Source organism: Martes martes (genome assembly GCF_963455335.1).
Source record: "Martes martes genome assembly, chromosome: 1".
Taxonomy (NCBI): domain Eukaryota; kingdom Metazoa; phylum Chordata; class Mammalia; order Carnivora; family Mustelidae; genus Martes; species Martes martes.
In genome coordinates, this window is record NC_137888.1 from 185351446 (window position 1) to 185366870 (window position 15425).

Consider the following 15425-nt stretch of genomic DNA (forward strand, 5'->3'; position numbering starts at 1 on the left):
GGATGCATGCACTAAATGGGAGTGGCTTTATCACTACCCCCTTAAAATTTCTATCAAACTGACACTCTTGGGAACCCTCCCACCCACAGGCAGAGGACGGATCATGTCTGATCCTACTAAATAGGGAGAATTTCTTACACTCCTAAGTCCAGCCTCCTTTTTGTCTGCATCTGTATAACTCTTAGGGAATGAGAGAAAGACAAATAGAGAACCCAGCTCAGAATCACTATGAAGATTTGAGTATAATATCTTTTGGAACTAATGGGCCTATTTTTTTTTTATCTGTGTCTACACCAGACCAATCCTAGCCAGAGATTTGTTCTTCCTTTTATTGAACATGCAATTCAGGGGAACACACTGTTTTTTGTTTTTTGTTTTTTTAATATATTATTTAAGAGTAATACATGGCCAGAAGAGAAATTTTTTGCAAAACATAATTTAGCAAAAAGAACAAAGCCAAGCCCATTCCTTAACTCTGCACAGATTACTGGTATTGATACATCTGATTTTCTTCTTATATTTTTAGGCTAATATTAGGAGCGTATTTAGTCTGTTTCTTACTTGAAGTAAGACACATGTCACACAACTAAGCAATTCCGTGTGATCAGCTCAGTGGCTTTTAGTATGTTCATAATGTAGTGCACCTGCCTGCCCCCCCACCCCGGCTAGTTCAGAACTTTCTCATCACCCCAAAGTACCCAGAAAGCCATTTCTTCCCATTTTCCCCTAACCCTATAGTCCCTGGCAACCAACAGTCTGTTCTCTACTTCCATGGATTTACTTCTCAGTATTCTGTGTAAATGGAATCATACAATATGTGACCTTTGGCTTTGGATATATTTCACGTAGCATACATGTTCCAGGGTCTGAATTGGAACACATATCTGTGCCTCAGTCCTTTCTGTGGCTGCGTAATGTTGCATTATGCTGATGTACCTCATGTGTTTATCCATCCATACCTGGCTGGACATTTGGATTGTTTGTACCTTTTGGATGTTGTGAATGGGGCTGAGATGAATGTTCATGTATGAATGCTTGTTTTAGTACCTGATTTCAATTCTTTTGGGGTGTATCCCCAGGAGTGGTATTGCTGGATCCTATGGTAAGTCTGTGTTTAACTTTTTAACAGTTTTCCACAGAACCGGCACCATTTTACATTCCTACCAACAACACACAAGGGTTCCGATTTCCCTGTCTGTGCCAACGCTTTTATTTCCCCACTTCTCAATTATGGCTCTCCTAGTGGGAGTAAAGTAGTATATCATTATGATTTCGATTTTGTATTTTCTCTAATAACAAATGGGACTGAGAATCTTTTCATTTGCCCATTTAAAAAATTGTAATTATGGTCAAAAAACATACCACATCAGATTTACTATCTTAACCATTCTTTTAAGATTTTATTTCTTGAGAAAGAGCGAGAAAGAGAGAGCATGAGCTGGGGAAGGGGCAGAAGGGAGGGAGAGAGAGAATTTCATGCAGACTCTGCACTGAGCACAGAGCCTGACGTGGGGCTTGATCTCACCACTGGGAGATCATGACCTGAGCCAAAGTCAAGAGTCAGACACTTACCCGACTGAATCACCCAGGCACCGTCCATCTTAACCATTTATAAGTATACAGTTTTTGTTGGTTTTTATTTTTGCTTGTTTTTTTCCCCAAAAGATTTTACCTATCCGCTTTAGAGAGAGAGCTGGGAGAGGGTCAGAGGGAGAGTCAGGGAGGGAGAGGGACAATCAGATTCCACACTGAATGCAGAGCCCCCTACTGGGCTTGATCCCACGACCCAAGATCACGATTTGAGATCATGACCCGAGCAAAAATCAAGAGCCAGCTCAACCTCCTGAGCCACCCAGGTGCTCCTTAAGCATACAGTTTAACAGTGCTTCTTTTCGTATTTTTTAATGAAGCTTGCTTTTTGCTGTTGCATTATAGCCATTCTGTATATTGTGGTTCTCAACCCTTTATCAGATATTTGATTTGCAAATATTTTCTCCGATCCTGTGGTAGGTTGCCTTTCCACTCTGCACATGGTGTCCATTGAGGATGTGATTTTATCACAAATTGTGATAAAATACAACTTGTCTATTTTTTCTTTTTGCCTGTGCTTGGGGTGGCATAATCCAAGAAATCGTTACTAAATTCCACTTCATAAAGCTTTTAGATAAGCTTTTCCTCTCATAGTGTTATAGTTTCAGCTCTTATGTTGAGGTCTTTGATCTATTTGGGGTTAATTTTTATGTACAGTGTGAGTTAGGAGTTCAGCTTCATGCCTTTGCATATAGATAGCCACTTGTGCCACGACCATTCATTAAAAAGATTATTCTTTCCCCCATTGTATGGCTGAGAATTTGTTGGAAACCATTCGGCCATGGATGTATGGGTTTATTGCTGGATTCAATTCTAATCTATTTTGTTTCGATCACTGTAGCTTTGTAGTAAGTTTTGAAATTAGGGTTGTATCGAATCACAGTCAAGGAGTTGAACTGCAAATAAAATTCCAGTGGGAGGTAGAAGTAATTCCAAGTATCTAAGTGATATTGATGAATATAATGTGTGCAGAGCTGGTTGCTCTCTTTTACTTAATTTCTCTGGGTGCCAGCCCTCTGTTCCACTATGATGGAAATTTTTTTTTCTTATAACATTTGCTGAAATGTGCGTACCTTTTGTTGTATTTCTTTCCCTCAGTGCAGTGTCACTTGTGGACAAGGATACCAGCTAAGAGCAGTGAAATGCATCATTGGGACTTACATGTCCGTGGTAGATGATAATGACTGCAATGCAGCAACTAGACCTACTGATACCCAGGTAAGTCTCCTTTGTCCAGCTCAGGGCTTGGCTTTGGGCACTGAGATGCTGGCCCTTCCCCATGGTTCAGCCACAGTTGAAGTCCTTTCATATGTAAGTGTGTAGGTAGAGCCACCGGCTGATAACTAAATGGTCCAGATGTACCTATCTGCTGCATTTTGAATCAAATATTTTGATGTACCAGTATCATTCTTCTCTGGTCCTTTGAAGTGTATGTACGTCTGATTCTGATTATTTTATTGGCTAGCAACTGTTGATCGTTTGGTTCTATTTTCTTGAATTCAGACATTTTTTTTAAGTGACTTCAATGTCGGGCGTAGCAGATAGTGTCATGTGTTGGAGCAGCCGTGTGCTGGAGCAGCTCTGCACCAGCTCACAAGAGCTCATTGGTAAATTCTCAGGAACTGGGCAAGCTGGTTGCTAAACAGAAGCATTATTAAAAATGGAAAATATAAACCTATGATTTAAATAGATGGTATTCAAAACAAAGCTGATTAAGTACGCCAGCCTTACTTGTCACTCTCTCTTTGCTTTACTCCATTCTGCTATTCTCTGCTCCTGCGGTGATTTACAGTAACATTTGTATCTGTAAGGTGGAAATACTGAATAACGGTGAGCTAGTGCACATCTCTTCCCAAGTCTGTCTTCATGGTCATCATGTTGGTAACTTCAAATCGGCTATTATGGCAGTGTGTACACCACAGAAATCAGCAAATGCTGTAATTCTAGATTTAAATTATTTTTTTTAGACTTAAGAAAGTAATGGAGAAAATAATAATAATGTAGATTACGCAGAATCTACATTATGCCTCAAAGAGTCTCGCGTCCAGGGCTGTCACGTTGTAAATAACATATCAAATGAAGGAAATATCCTTCTGGCATTTGGAAATCATTGTCTGCTTCGGCGTAGGCGTCACTCAGGTCATTGGTAGATGAATGGAGTTCTGACATCGATCTTGATTGTTTCCCTGTCACCTTACTCTTCAACATAAAATATCAACTCTCACTCATGTCAGAACTGTACTTATTCAGTGATTACAACCATTTTTTGGCCACAGATGCAAGAATCCAACAAAAATCAGCCAAAGTATTCTATGAGACTCAATTGACTGTACAGAATTTTAAAGGAAGAATTGTATATATTATTGTTATATGTAAACTCTGTGGCATATATATCAGTAAAATTTATGATAGGCAAACAAACATCTGTATACCAGTATAGACATACATGCACCTGTAATGTGAGTGTGTGTGTGTGTATATATATAAATACGTTTCTACAAATATACACACATACACCTTTTTTCTCAAGAGACCCAGTTGGCAATCACTACCAGCACCTTTCTCTTCATGGGTCTAGATTTTAGCATCATTTATGCAAAGAGACTGTGTAAGGAGAAGACTTGGGTTTGTAAATCAGTTTTGCTGACTGCCAAAGACAGAATTGGAACCTTGACCATGCCCAGAGCTCATGCCCTGGGGCCCCATCTGGCCAATGTTCTGCTTCTGTTCTGAGCACATTTCCATGTGTGTTGTTAACAATGGACAAAGAGTGTCAAAAAGTAAATGAATACAGCATTGTTGTTCATGTTGTCATTGATGAATGATAAAACACCACTTGTGACTTGTGTCATCTTTTTTTTTTTTTTACATCACTGACATGTTCTAACCCACAAGCTAAATGCCTGTGAAATGTTAGCTATTACATCTAAACGGTCATGAGGTGAGGACTTAGCAACTCCCTTAGAGCTTCAAAATACACATTTCTCTCTGAATTGTTCCGTAAGATCTGATGGAGTATAGGGCAGCTCCCGCAGTTGAAGCATATGGACAATTTCTTCACTATGGGAAAAGTAGCCTGTGGTTTTCTTTGGACCATAGGCAGAAGAATAGGCAGGGTCTGGAGCCAAGAAATAGAATTTCCCCCTTCGGTTTGGAAGCTCCCTGATACCGGGCTGAGCACTGAGGTCACCACACTTTGCGCCATGCCTGGACATCTCAGGCATTTAACAGATACATACTTACTCAAAGAGTATTTGCTGAATTGTGAGCAAGTACTCATTTCTGTTTTCCCATTTATAAATCTGAAAATGTTATCTATAGCAGATAACCTCAGTTCACTTTAGGGATTTCCTCTGAGTGATCGAGGAGGGTCCTATCTATTCCAGGCATTGGCATAGTGACTACACCCCCTTGGATCTGGATTTGATCTAGATTTCATCAGCACCATGGGAGTTCTCTTTAGGGAAACTTGGAACACCAGTTCCTGATTAGCACATTCTGATTAGGAAATTAATTGAAATGTGAGAACACGATTTGGTCTTCAGAGCTGTTAAAAATTGACAGTTGATCATTTTAAAACAATATCCTGTTCTTTCCCTACTTAGGTGCTATTTTACCACATTTTTGTCTCTTTCCACTTGAACAGGCAGATAACTATTGTATTAAACGTCATTCAGGAAGTATCAGGGCACACTCAGAGTGACTCAGATTATGCCCTGTTTTATAGATGAAAACATGGGGGCTGACAGAGGACCTGTGATTTGCCCAGAATCACACAGAAATCAGAGGTCTTAGAATTCTTAGCCCTTAAATTTGTATTCACCTTGCCCGTTAAAGTGTGCATGGACTTCACAGTAACTTTGGCTTTTGTCCCCCTCCCCCATCTAGGACTGCGAATTACCATCTTGTCACCCTCCCCCTGCTGTCCCGGAAACAAGGAGAAGCACACACAGTGCACCAAGAACGCAGTGGCGGTTTGGGTCTTGGACACCAGTAAGAAATAGATGGAAGACATAGAGAGGGTGGAAGGGGAGGCGGGGGTTCTCTGACGTGACTGTAGGAAGTAGGGTACTGTCCAGTGAATCAGCGTTTCAAAATAACATACCTGCATTATTTTACTTTAACACCCAGTGCTCAGCCACTTGTGGAAAAGGTACTCGGATGAGATATGTCAGCTGCCGGGATGAGGACGGCTCTGTGGCTGACGAGAGTGCCTGTGTGACCCTGCCCAGACCAGTGGCAAAGGAAGAATGTTCTGTGACCCCCTGTGGACGGTGGAAAGCTTTGGACTGGAGCCCTGTAAGCGAGTAGATTTTTTGGAATTGGGAAATGACTGGGGGAACCATAAGAGGATGACTAGTGACAGGTCCCAAATGTCAATGGGAATTATTTTACAATTGGACTTAGTCTGTAATTTAAATTATTTTGCCTCATGTGTGTGCAGCTGGTATGAATCTTAACCAGATGTATAAGAAATGGATGCTGTTAAAGCATGTAAATCAGTGAGCAGTTTCCTTTGCCCCATCCTTTTGGATTGAGTGGAAAACCTTGTGTTAATTGAGTCACATGAGAAGATAGTAGGTTGGTGGCAGACTACAAATGCCAGAGAGAAGGGGGAGTAAGGAGAGGTCCTCTTGCCTGGAGTCTGGATGCCTCCTGTAACCGCAGTCTCTTGAAGTTTTGGCTTCCCTGTCCGGAGTGGGAAGTGGGAATCCTCACCTAGTACCATGGGCTTGGTCTCCTGTGCACACCAGGCACCATTGGCGGGCTTCTATAAAAGTAGAAGAACCTTTCTCGGAGCACCTGGGTGACTCAGTCAGTTAAGCATCTAAATTGATTTCCACTCAGGTCATGATCTCAGGGTCGTAGAGCGGAGCCCTGTGTGGGGCTCTACACTCAGCGTGGCATCTGCTTGCCCCTCTTCTTCTGTTCCCCTTCATGCCCCATGGCTCTCGCTCTCTCTTTCTCTCTCAAATAAATAATAAATAAATAAAATCTAAAAAAAAAGAAAGAAAGAAAGAAAAGGAAAACCTTTGTCTTCAGGCAGTTCCTGCTTTCTGTCTTGCAAAAATCCCAGAGCCCAGGAAATACAAAGCTTAGGATAGGTGAAAAGAAGCCCTAAGGAAAACAGAGAATTAATAGCTCAATAAATATCATGACGTATGTATGAAATTTGAGTAGAGTCAAAGAGAGCCATGTAAAAAACCGGATCCTGACATTTACTGGCCGTATGACCTTGAGCAGTCTGGTTAAAGTTTTTGAGCCCAATTTCTTCTCTTAAAAGACCAAAGAAGAATACCTACCTTACAAGATTGTTGTAAGTATTATTTGAGATTACCTATGTTAAATGCTTAGTACTAAGTAGGTGCTCAATAAATGGTAGATAATCTCACTCTCATGCCTTGAGCTTTCAGTCTGTCTATCCATGAACCATCCATCCATCCATCCACCCATTAAATACATCTGTCTGTGCACCAAATATTTGTAAAAGCTTAGTATAGAAAAAGCAATGAACAGCAAATGACAAAGCTCTGGCCTTCATGGAGATCATTCCGATGGAGGTTCCAATCAATGAACAAATAAAGAAATAGCTATATATAGCAACAAACACTGACAAGTACTAGAAAAATGTCAAGGAGAATAAGGGCATAGGGAAAGCTGGGATGTACTTTTAGACAGGGTGGTCAAAGAAGGCCAAATAGTACATTGAGCAAGACTTGAGTAAATGAGGGAGTGCGTCTAATGGACATCCGTGTTGTAGAGGAAAAGGTACGGCAGGTGCAAAGATCCTGAGTAAGGAGTTCTTGGCATATTCAAGGAACATCTGTAAGCCCAGTTTAGCTAAAGTGCAGTGAGTGGAGAGTGACAGGAGATGGGTCAAGGAGGTGGCCTTCCTTCCAGGCCAAGAGGACTTTGGACATTATTCAGAGTGAATTGGGAAGTCGTTGGAGAGAATGGCCTGATCTTTCATTTGTAAGGGCCATGGTTTGTGATACAACAGACTTGGGCTGGGGTGGAGGGTGTCCAGATTGTGAGCAGGATCCCAGCTGAAAAAGCCACTGCAGTAGTCCGGGCTGGGGCAGGTAACCGTGAAGGTGATGAGAAGTGGCTGGATTGGGGGTGTAGAGTGACTACCGAGCAGACAGCTTCTCAGTGAAATGGCTGGAGGGTGGAAAGACAAGGGAGCGGGCAAGGATGGCGCCAAGGTTGGGGGCCCGAGCAGCAGGGTGAGCAGCGGGCCGTTCACAAAAAATGTACGTGGATGGGTTTGTGACTGCCGGTGACCAATCCTTTCTCTTTCTGGATGTTCAACGTAGTGCTCCGTCACGTGTGGGCAAGGCAGGGCGACCCGGCAAGTGGTATGTGTCAACTACAGTGACCACGTGATCGATCAGAGTGAGTGTGACCCAGATTACATCCCAGAAACCGACCAGGACTGTTCCACATCGCCGTGCCCTCAGCGGACCCCAGACAGTGGTCTCGCTCAGCACCCCTTCCACAGTGAGGATTCCCGCCCCCGGAGCGCCGGGCCCAGCCGCACCCATGTGCTCGGGGGAAACCAGTGGAGGACTGGCCCCTGGGGAGCAGTGAGTATTCCCTGATGTCTCTCTCTATTGGCTTTCTTCCCTTCCACACTTTCAGCTTTGGGAGGCAGACAGATGAGAAACACCTCTGAAACCTTTTTTCTCGCAAGGGATTGGTATTGTACGTTTTCATCTGTTTCGGGCGAACCATCATGGGTTCATTGCAGTCCCTGAAAAGGTGTCCCCCGATAGTGTCTGCTGTAAGCTACCTGACCTGGGTGGAAGGGGGATGTCCCAGCTCGCCCACAAGATCTCGGGGCTCCGAGGCGGTGCTGGGAAGACCGTGATGACGTGAAGAGGAATCCCAGAGGCTAGAGCCACAAGCAGCTCCTACCTGTAAGGAAATTAAAAGAACCAAGGAAGTTTTCTGAAAGGGAGCTCTTAGGAAGGTCGTGTTCCTTCTTGCTATTTTCCAGATGAGCAGAGTCTCAAAGTGGCACGGTTGCTGTGTAATTTGTAGTAGTGGTTCATTGTCCTGGATTGGGAGCCACACTAGTCTAGATAAGTCTGTGCTTGGGGTAGAAGTACCATGCCTGATGGACAACGGCATAGCCTCCGAGTGAAGGTGACTTTGAGCCAAAGACGTGCCCTTTCAAATTTTGAAGTCTTCCGTGGGTCCCCTATTCTCCATGGGCCTCAGGTTCCTCGTCTGTAAAACAAAGTAAACAATAATTCCAGCTTTTCTGGGTTGTGGTAAGAAACAAATGTGATGACAGCAGTAAAGTCCTTTGCACACTGCCCATCCCCCCCAGACTGAGAACTTCCTCATTATTCTTATCATTGTCCTTCACATTAGGAAGATCTTGAAAGATATTTAATAGTCACAGGGAAAATAGGCTTAGAATCTTTTGGGGGGTTTTTTACTGAATAATTTTCCCCAAATCATTATTATGTGGAATACTGGACCTGTCTAATGGAATTGCAGGAGGGGTAAGGTAGCAGGGGACCGTCTCGAGGTGTGGGGAATTAGAAGGTGTCCAGTAATCACTCTGGGGTCTTCATTTTAATTCTTGACTCTTAGTTTCCTTCTCGTACCACTAATTGTGCTTAATTATTTCTGAACTAAAAAGCGTTAGAAGGAAACTGCCTCCCACCCTGGTTAGGTTTCAGTAAATGAGATTTCCTTTCCTCTGAATACTGATTAGCCACTGAGCATTTTGACTCAAGAAAAGTATTGGTTGTAGGCAGGACACCTGCCGCATTGCCAGGACCTTTGCTCTCATTCTCCTTGCTTGCTTTCCACTTTAAGGCTTCCTTTGCCTGAGGTAAAAGAAATTTGGGTTCAGAAAAGTTAAAGCGTGATCAACGGAGGTAATCACTGAGTGTCCCACAATTTTTCTGGTTGAAAAATTTCAAAACTCACATGTGTATTCTAACGATAGCACTAAAACTCTTTTTAAAAAAAATTCAAAGCTATTCTTACTTAGGAGTACATTTGGAGATGATGCATTCTTTTAAAATTGAATGATTCTGCCCTTGGGCAGTGTTCCCAATTAGGGAGGATTAAGTAACCTTTTTGCAGCAATGGGCAATACCATTCTTTGCCTCATTGTGCCTGTTTTTTGTTTGGGTTTTTTTTTTTTTTTTTTTTTTCTAAGTTAAGTGAGGCTGAAGATGGACAATGTGATTTTTTTCAGCTCTGGCTTGCTGTGCCTGACCTGCTCCCAGGAGTGTGTGGAATGTACATGCATCTTTGCTTGGTGCAGTACACAAGCTGTGTGATTCTCCCTGCTTTCCGTGGCAGGAAAGGCAACAAAGAATCATAAACACTGGGGGATGGGAATCTAATGGTTTCAGTGGATCCCAGCATAAAAACCTCATTTGATAGTACATTTTTCCATAAACTTGAACCCTGTGTGAGGTTTTCCCCCTTGTTACCAATTAGGAGTCTCTGGTTGTGAACACAAGAAAAGCAGCTGCCTCAAGTGAAAATAAAACAAACAGTACTTTTCATTTGGCCCCGGTAGAGACAGAGGGCAGAGCATCCCCAGGGATTTCGCACAGCGGTTGGCAAATCTTTTTTGCAAAGGACCAGATAGTAAGTCTTTTCTGTGATGTGGATCATATCGTCTCTGTCACAACTAACCAGCTCTGCTGTTGGAGCACAAAAGCAGGTATAGGCAATACATAAATGAGTGGGCATGGCTGTGTTCCAATAAAACTTTATTTATAAAGCAGGTAGTGGGTCATATTTCGCCTTCATACTGTATCTTGCCAACCCCTCTCTAGGCGGAGCAGAAATTAGAGGATAATTACTGTAGGGAATTTCTGTCTTAATGGAACCCTTTTAACTATCATCTGCCCTGCTCAGGATTCAAATTCTCAGGAAAAGTCTCATAGACCCAGCTTGTTCTACCTACCCACTCCTTGACTGGGAAGGGCAGTGTATTTTAATAGGTAGTCCCACCAAGATGACATCCATTGGAGAAGAAATGGTCCCTTTAAGGAGAATTGGGGTTCCAGATATGAGGGAAGTCTGCTAGGCAGGTAAGAGAAACAGATGTCCCTCACCTCTTGTTCCTGCCAAGACTGTTCCTTCTTACTCTGGCCCATGTGAATGATGGGTGCAGGTTTTATTTGGAGAAATGTTTACCTAGGGAAATATGTCCTCTTAAAAGGACAGGAAGATTGCAGCAGGGTGCCTGGGTGACGCATTTGGTTAAGCATCTGACTCTTGGTTTTGGCTCAGGTCATGATCTCGCAGTGGTGGGATCGAGCCAGCGTTGGGCTCTGTGCCCAGTGCAGAGTCCGCTTCAGATTCTCTCTCTCTCTCCCTGTCACTCAAATAAAAAAATAAAATCTTAAAAAAAAAAAAAAATGACAGGCAGATTATTGACAAAAGAAGTTGAAAGTGAAATTCTGTGACATGGAATAGAAATAAGAATCCCTGCTAATTAAAAAAAAAAAAATAGCCAAATTGAACCTGAAGAAAAATTATGTACAACACTTAACTTGTCCATGGGATCATAAAGACACAAACAGGCCCTGAGTTCAGATAGTTCAAGACTGTACAGTGTAGTTGCTTGGCCCCAGCTAAGCACTATCTCCACCTCTTTGGTCAGATTTTCAGTAGGAAACATCTGATTGGTCACTGGGTAGCCAGTGGATTGGTTGTCCTTACATCAGGTGACCAGCTTTGCTCCAGTCCTCCATATTGGAGGGAGGGTAGCTTGTGGTTTATGGAGCTGTTGTTTCCACTGACTTTAATTGGATGGGCAGTGGTGTACATAACCCGGGACTGGTGCTATGGGAGCTAACAGAAACACAGGTAATGACATTGAACCCTCCTTCAAGGAGCTTACCGTTTCATTGAGGCAGTAATGCTCACAGGTGACGTAGTAAAAGAATGATCCAAGATTGTATTATCAAGGGAAAAATTCAAGGGCCAAAATATATATTACAGATGTACTTACGATATGGAAGTTCCTTCCTAACATTATACATTCTGGTCCCCAAAGTCAATTAAAATAATAATGCTGTGCTTTCTGTGATGTCCCAAGATGTTTAAAAAGAGAAAACAAGTGTGTTCAAGTTCAAAGTTGTTATATCAGAATCCTCAGGGAATAGAGATGAAATTTTTATAAATCAGAAATTGCCTAAGTGTTTTCTCAGAGAGAAGTCATAAATCTGATTTCCTGTTCAATATTTTAAAATTAAGCCCGATGTATTTTAAAGTAACACATAATTTGTCCAGTATAGGCAGAGAAATGAGCTTAGGTCCAAAACAATAAGCCCAAAAATAAATTCACAGCTTTATTTGGAAAAAGCTGACCAGCAGGAAGCATTGTTTGCAGGTATTTTGAAGTAACCCTGGTTTGAGCTGGGGTTCCTAAAAAGCACAAATCTGCCATCAGAACCCAGAACTAAAAAAAAAAAAGAAAAAAAAGTTGCCAGTGCAGTTTTAGGCTTGATAAATAACTCATGGGAATTGCACTGCTTTGAGGACTAGTTGGTTTTTTTAATAGGCAAACTGATTTTACAAGTTAAGGGTCAGAGTGGAGGATACTAGCAAACACATTGGTTTTGAAAAGATAAGAGCATTGTGGAAAGAAAAAAAAACACTCAAGATGTAGATAAATAAGAGAACTATGACAAGCTCGTGTGGGAAATTAGCTGAAATGCAAACATAATTCAGTGACAACCATGAGAGAGAACAGTAGACAGAAAGTACCCCTGAAGAGAGGCTTGTCAATATGGAATCCAATTAAGGTCCTTGTGGAAGTGGAAAAATAAATTAAAAAACACATCTTGATGCCATCAGCCACTGAAGTCAGGGCTGTTGTGAAGGGAGAGAATGGAACATTCCCTGTGAGGAAATGATGTCTAAGTGACATTCCATGATGCTGTGGGTAATTGAATGAGTTGATGTGGAGGCTCAAATTCAATAACTGGTGTGTCGTTAAGCAGGTGATTTGACCTCTGTGTTGAAAGGGCTGTCAATTGTTGGATCTAAATAAGCACTTGAATTTTGAAAAGAAAAGTTTCTCATAGACTCTGGTGTCCATCAACACCTCTGTGCTTCTCAGGGATGCAAAGGGTTTAAAGGAGGACAATAAATGGGACTGCTTTGGAAGTCACAAGACATTACCATTCATGGGGGAATCTTTTGAACACCTACTGAGGTCCTAATTTGCGGAAAGGAGAAGCCCTGTTTCCGCCGTCCAAGGGATTTAGAAGGCATGTACAGGAGAAAGCCCCACAGAAGGGAAGTTCTCGTGCTTGGTTTCTGTCCATTGTCTGGACTACCTGAGAGTGCATTCTGTCACATTTGTCTCTGACCTTCCAACCAGCCACTTTTTGTGTTCCTAAGCTGCAGGTCGAGGTGGGGATTAACCTGCTGACTAATGTCTGATGTGTTCAGTGTTCCAGTACCTGTGCTGGTGGGTCCCAGCGGCGTGTGGTTGTGTGTCAGGACGAAAACGGATACACCGCAAATGACTGCGTGGAGAGGATAAAACCCGATGAGCAGAGAGCCTGTGAATCTGGCCCTTGTCCTCAGTGGGCTTATGGCAACTGGGGAGAGGTGAGAGAGAGCCATCCGTTTGTATGTCCTTTGGAAAGAAACACAGAGCGATTTTGCTGACCAGACTGTGCTGCCATTCATAGTTTAAGGATGGAGAACAAGTTCTAGTGAAAGCTTCTTGATTTGGGATGATCTAGGAGAACTCTCTTAATTCTGGACCATTTTAAGAGTTCCTTTATAACCAATTAGAGACAGTTTTTAAATACTTAGGAGAGGAACATTAGGAAAGCATGCAGATAAATGCTAGGTTAACTTGTGTGTTCACCTCAGCTGATTAAAATATGGGCCCTTTTAAGGTAATTGGAAATATGTGTTAAATTGGTCCATGAAAGTGTTACCATCTTTTTCATAGTTTTGGGGGTGTTTATGATGCTCTCTTGTTCCCATGGCATCCTTAAAATCCTTGATGAAACCAAATCCTAGGATTTCAAATGCTTGATGAAACCAGAATGAACAGGTGCTATTATTCCCATCAGAGGTGATATATTTTAATGATAGAAGAGGATTCTTCACCTCTTACCTTTTAAGAGTGGCGGGGTGCCTGGGTGGCTCAGTGGGTTAAGCCTCTGCCTTCGGCTCAGGTCATGATCCCAGGGTCCTGGGATCGAGCCCCACATCGGGCTCTCTGCTCAGCGGAGAGCCTGCTTCCTCCTCTCTCTGCCTGCCTCTCTGCCTACTTGTGATCTCTCTCTCTGTCAAATAAATAAATAAAATCTTAAAAAAAAAAAAAAGAGTGGCATCTTATGACCAATGAGGGGCAGTAAAGTGTTTAGAGCAGACAAAACTGGATTCCATTCCCATCCCTGACTCTCATAAACTTTGTAGCCTTGGCAAATTATGTAACTTTGCCAAACATCTATAGCATCATCTATAAATGGGAATAATAATGGCACCAGTTCATGACTACTATATGAGATAGTGCACGTTAAATACCTAGCACATTGTCTTCAATCAGAGTTAACTGCTATTATAATAATGATATAGTAATGATAATCATTATCATTACTACTACTAATGTTTATCATTAATAGTAGTAGTAGTAGTATCAAACAGGGTTTAGATGCTTATTGTTTTGTGTGTAATTAACCAACAATGTATCTCTCTACTCTTGAGTCCACAGGGAGAGCACATATGTAGAGCTTGTTGCATTGGTCTGTCTTGATTGTAAAATTTATAAAATAAAACGTGAGGATTAACATCTTGGAGACCCCAGTGCCAAGAGGGGGACAAAGACAAATGAGATGGATGGGCACGTTAGTCCACGCTCCTGACTAACCGAAATCCCAGTCCACACTTTCCATAACCTACTAATCATAGGAAGTCATAACAGTGTTCTGTTGACTTTTGTTGACAGTACGTCATTCTGGAAGGCTTTGATGAAAGGCAGGAAGGGGGAGTCAGGCTTCAAGACTCATGTATTACGGGTTTCCCAAATCTCCTCATAGAGTTCTGTCCTGTGGGGCCTGTGATTAAGCTTCTGTAATTGGACCGAAGCCAGGAGAGTACACGCATTCACTGGGATGCTTGCTGTCAGCACAGACCAGATCATTCCAAATTCTGTGGGAGATCTGGCCTTGACACAGCAGGAGAGCCAAATGTCAGTGTTCCTGGATGTGAGCACAGCAGCACTGTCCAAGAAATACAGCTTGTTCCTGCCTCAGAAGTTTGGGTCTAGCCAGAGTCAGAACTTCATCCAACATTCCCACCACGTTGTTTATTCTTCCCGGGGAAAGTCATCGTCATCCCGAGATTTGGAGAGAGAGTAAAATATCGTAACATCATAAAGGTCTCTGGAGATTGGAGTCACAGAAGAGCCAAAAGTTGGTGACAGCTTTTTAGAAGTTGCCAGAAAGTAAACCCCACTAAATTATTACATCCTTTATTTGGTACTGGGTGGTGTAGGGAATTTTATTTTTTAGATTTTTGGTTTCGTATCCATCAAAGAAATGGCTGCAATCTTACCTAGTCACTTGCTATTGTATTGACCTTGATCGAGTGAATTAATTTCTTTTAAGCTCACTTGTCCCATGTGTAAAATGGGGACCATATTAGAGTCTCCTCTTGATGAGAGAATGCCTGTGAAAGCACTTAGTACAGGTGATGAGGACGCACTCAGTAACCAGCGTCTACCGTTAAGGTAGACAGTTCTGTTATATATAAATATGTTGGTAATTCAGCTTGGGTCTGCCTCGAGGCTTCCCTTGCCCAGTTTGGCGAGGAGATTGTTG

General features: G+C 42.3%; 1 protein-coding gene across 1 annotated transcript in view; it reads left to right on the forward strand.

Moving 5' to 3' along the window:
* The window catches only part of ADAMTS9 (ADAM metallopeptidase with thrombospondin type 1 motif 9), a 163929-nt gene that overhangs the window by 73397 nt on the left and 75107 nt on the right, over window positions 1-15425 (forward strand). The window contains exons 23-27 of the mRNA XM_080809055.1: window positions 2689-2808; window positions 5479-5583; window positions 5722-5889; window positions 7908-8177; window positions 13036-13197. Of these exons, the coding sequence (XP_080665181.1) occupies window positions 2689-2808; window positions 5479-5583; window positions 5722-5889; window positions 7908-8177; window positions 13036-13197 (825 nt within the window). The remainder of the gene's footprint in view (window positions 1-2688; window positions 2809-5478; window positions 5584-5721; window positions 5890-7907; window positions 8178-13035; window positions 13198-15425) is intronic.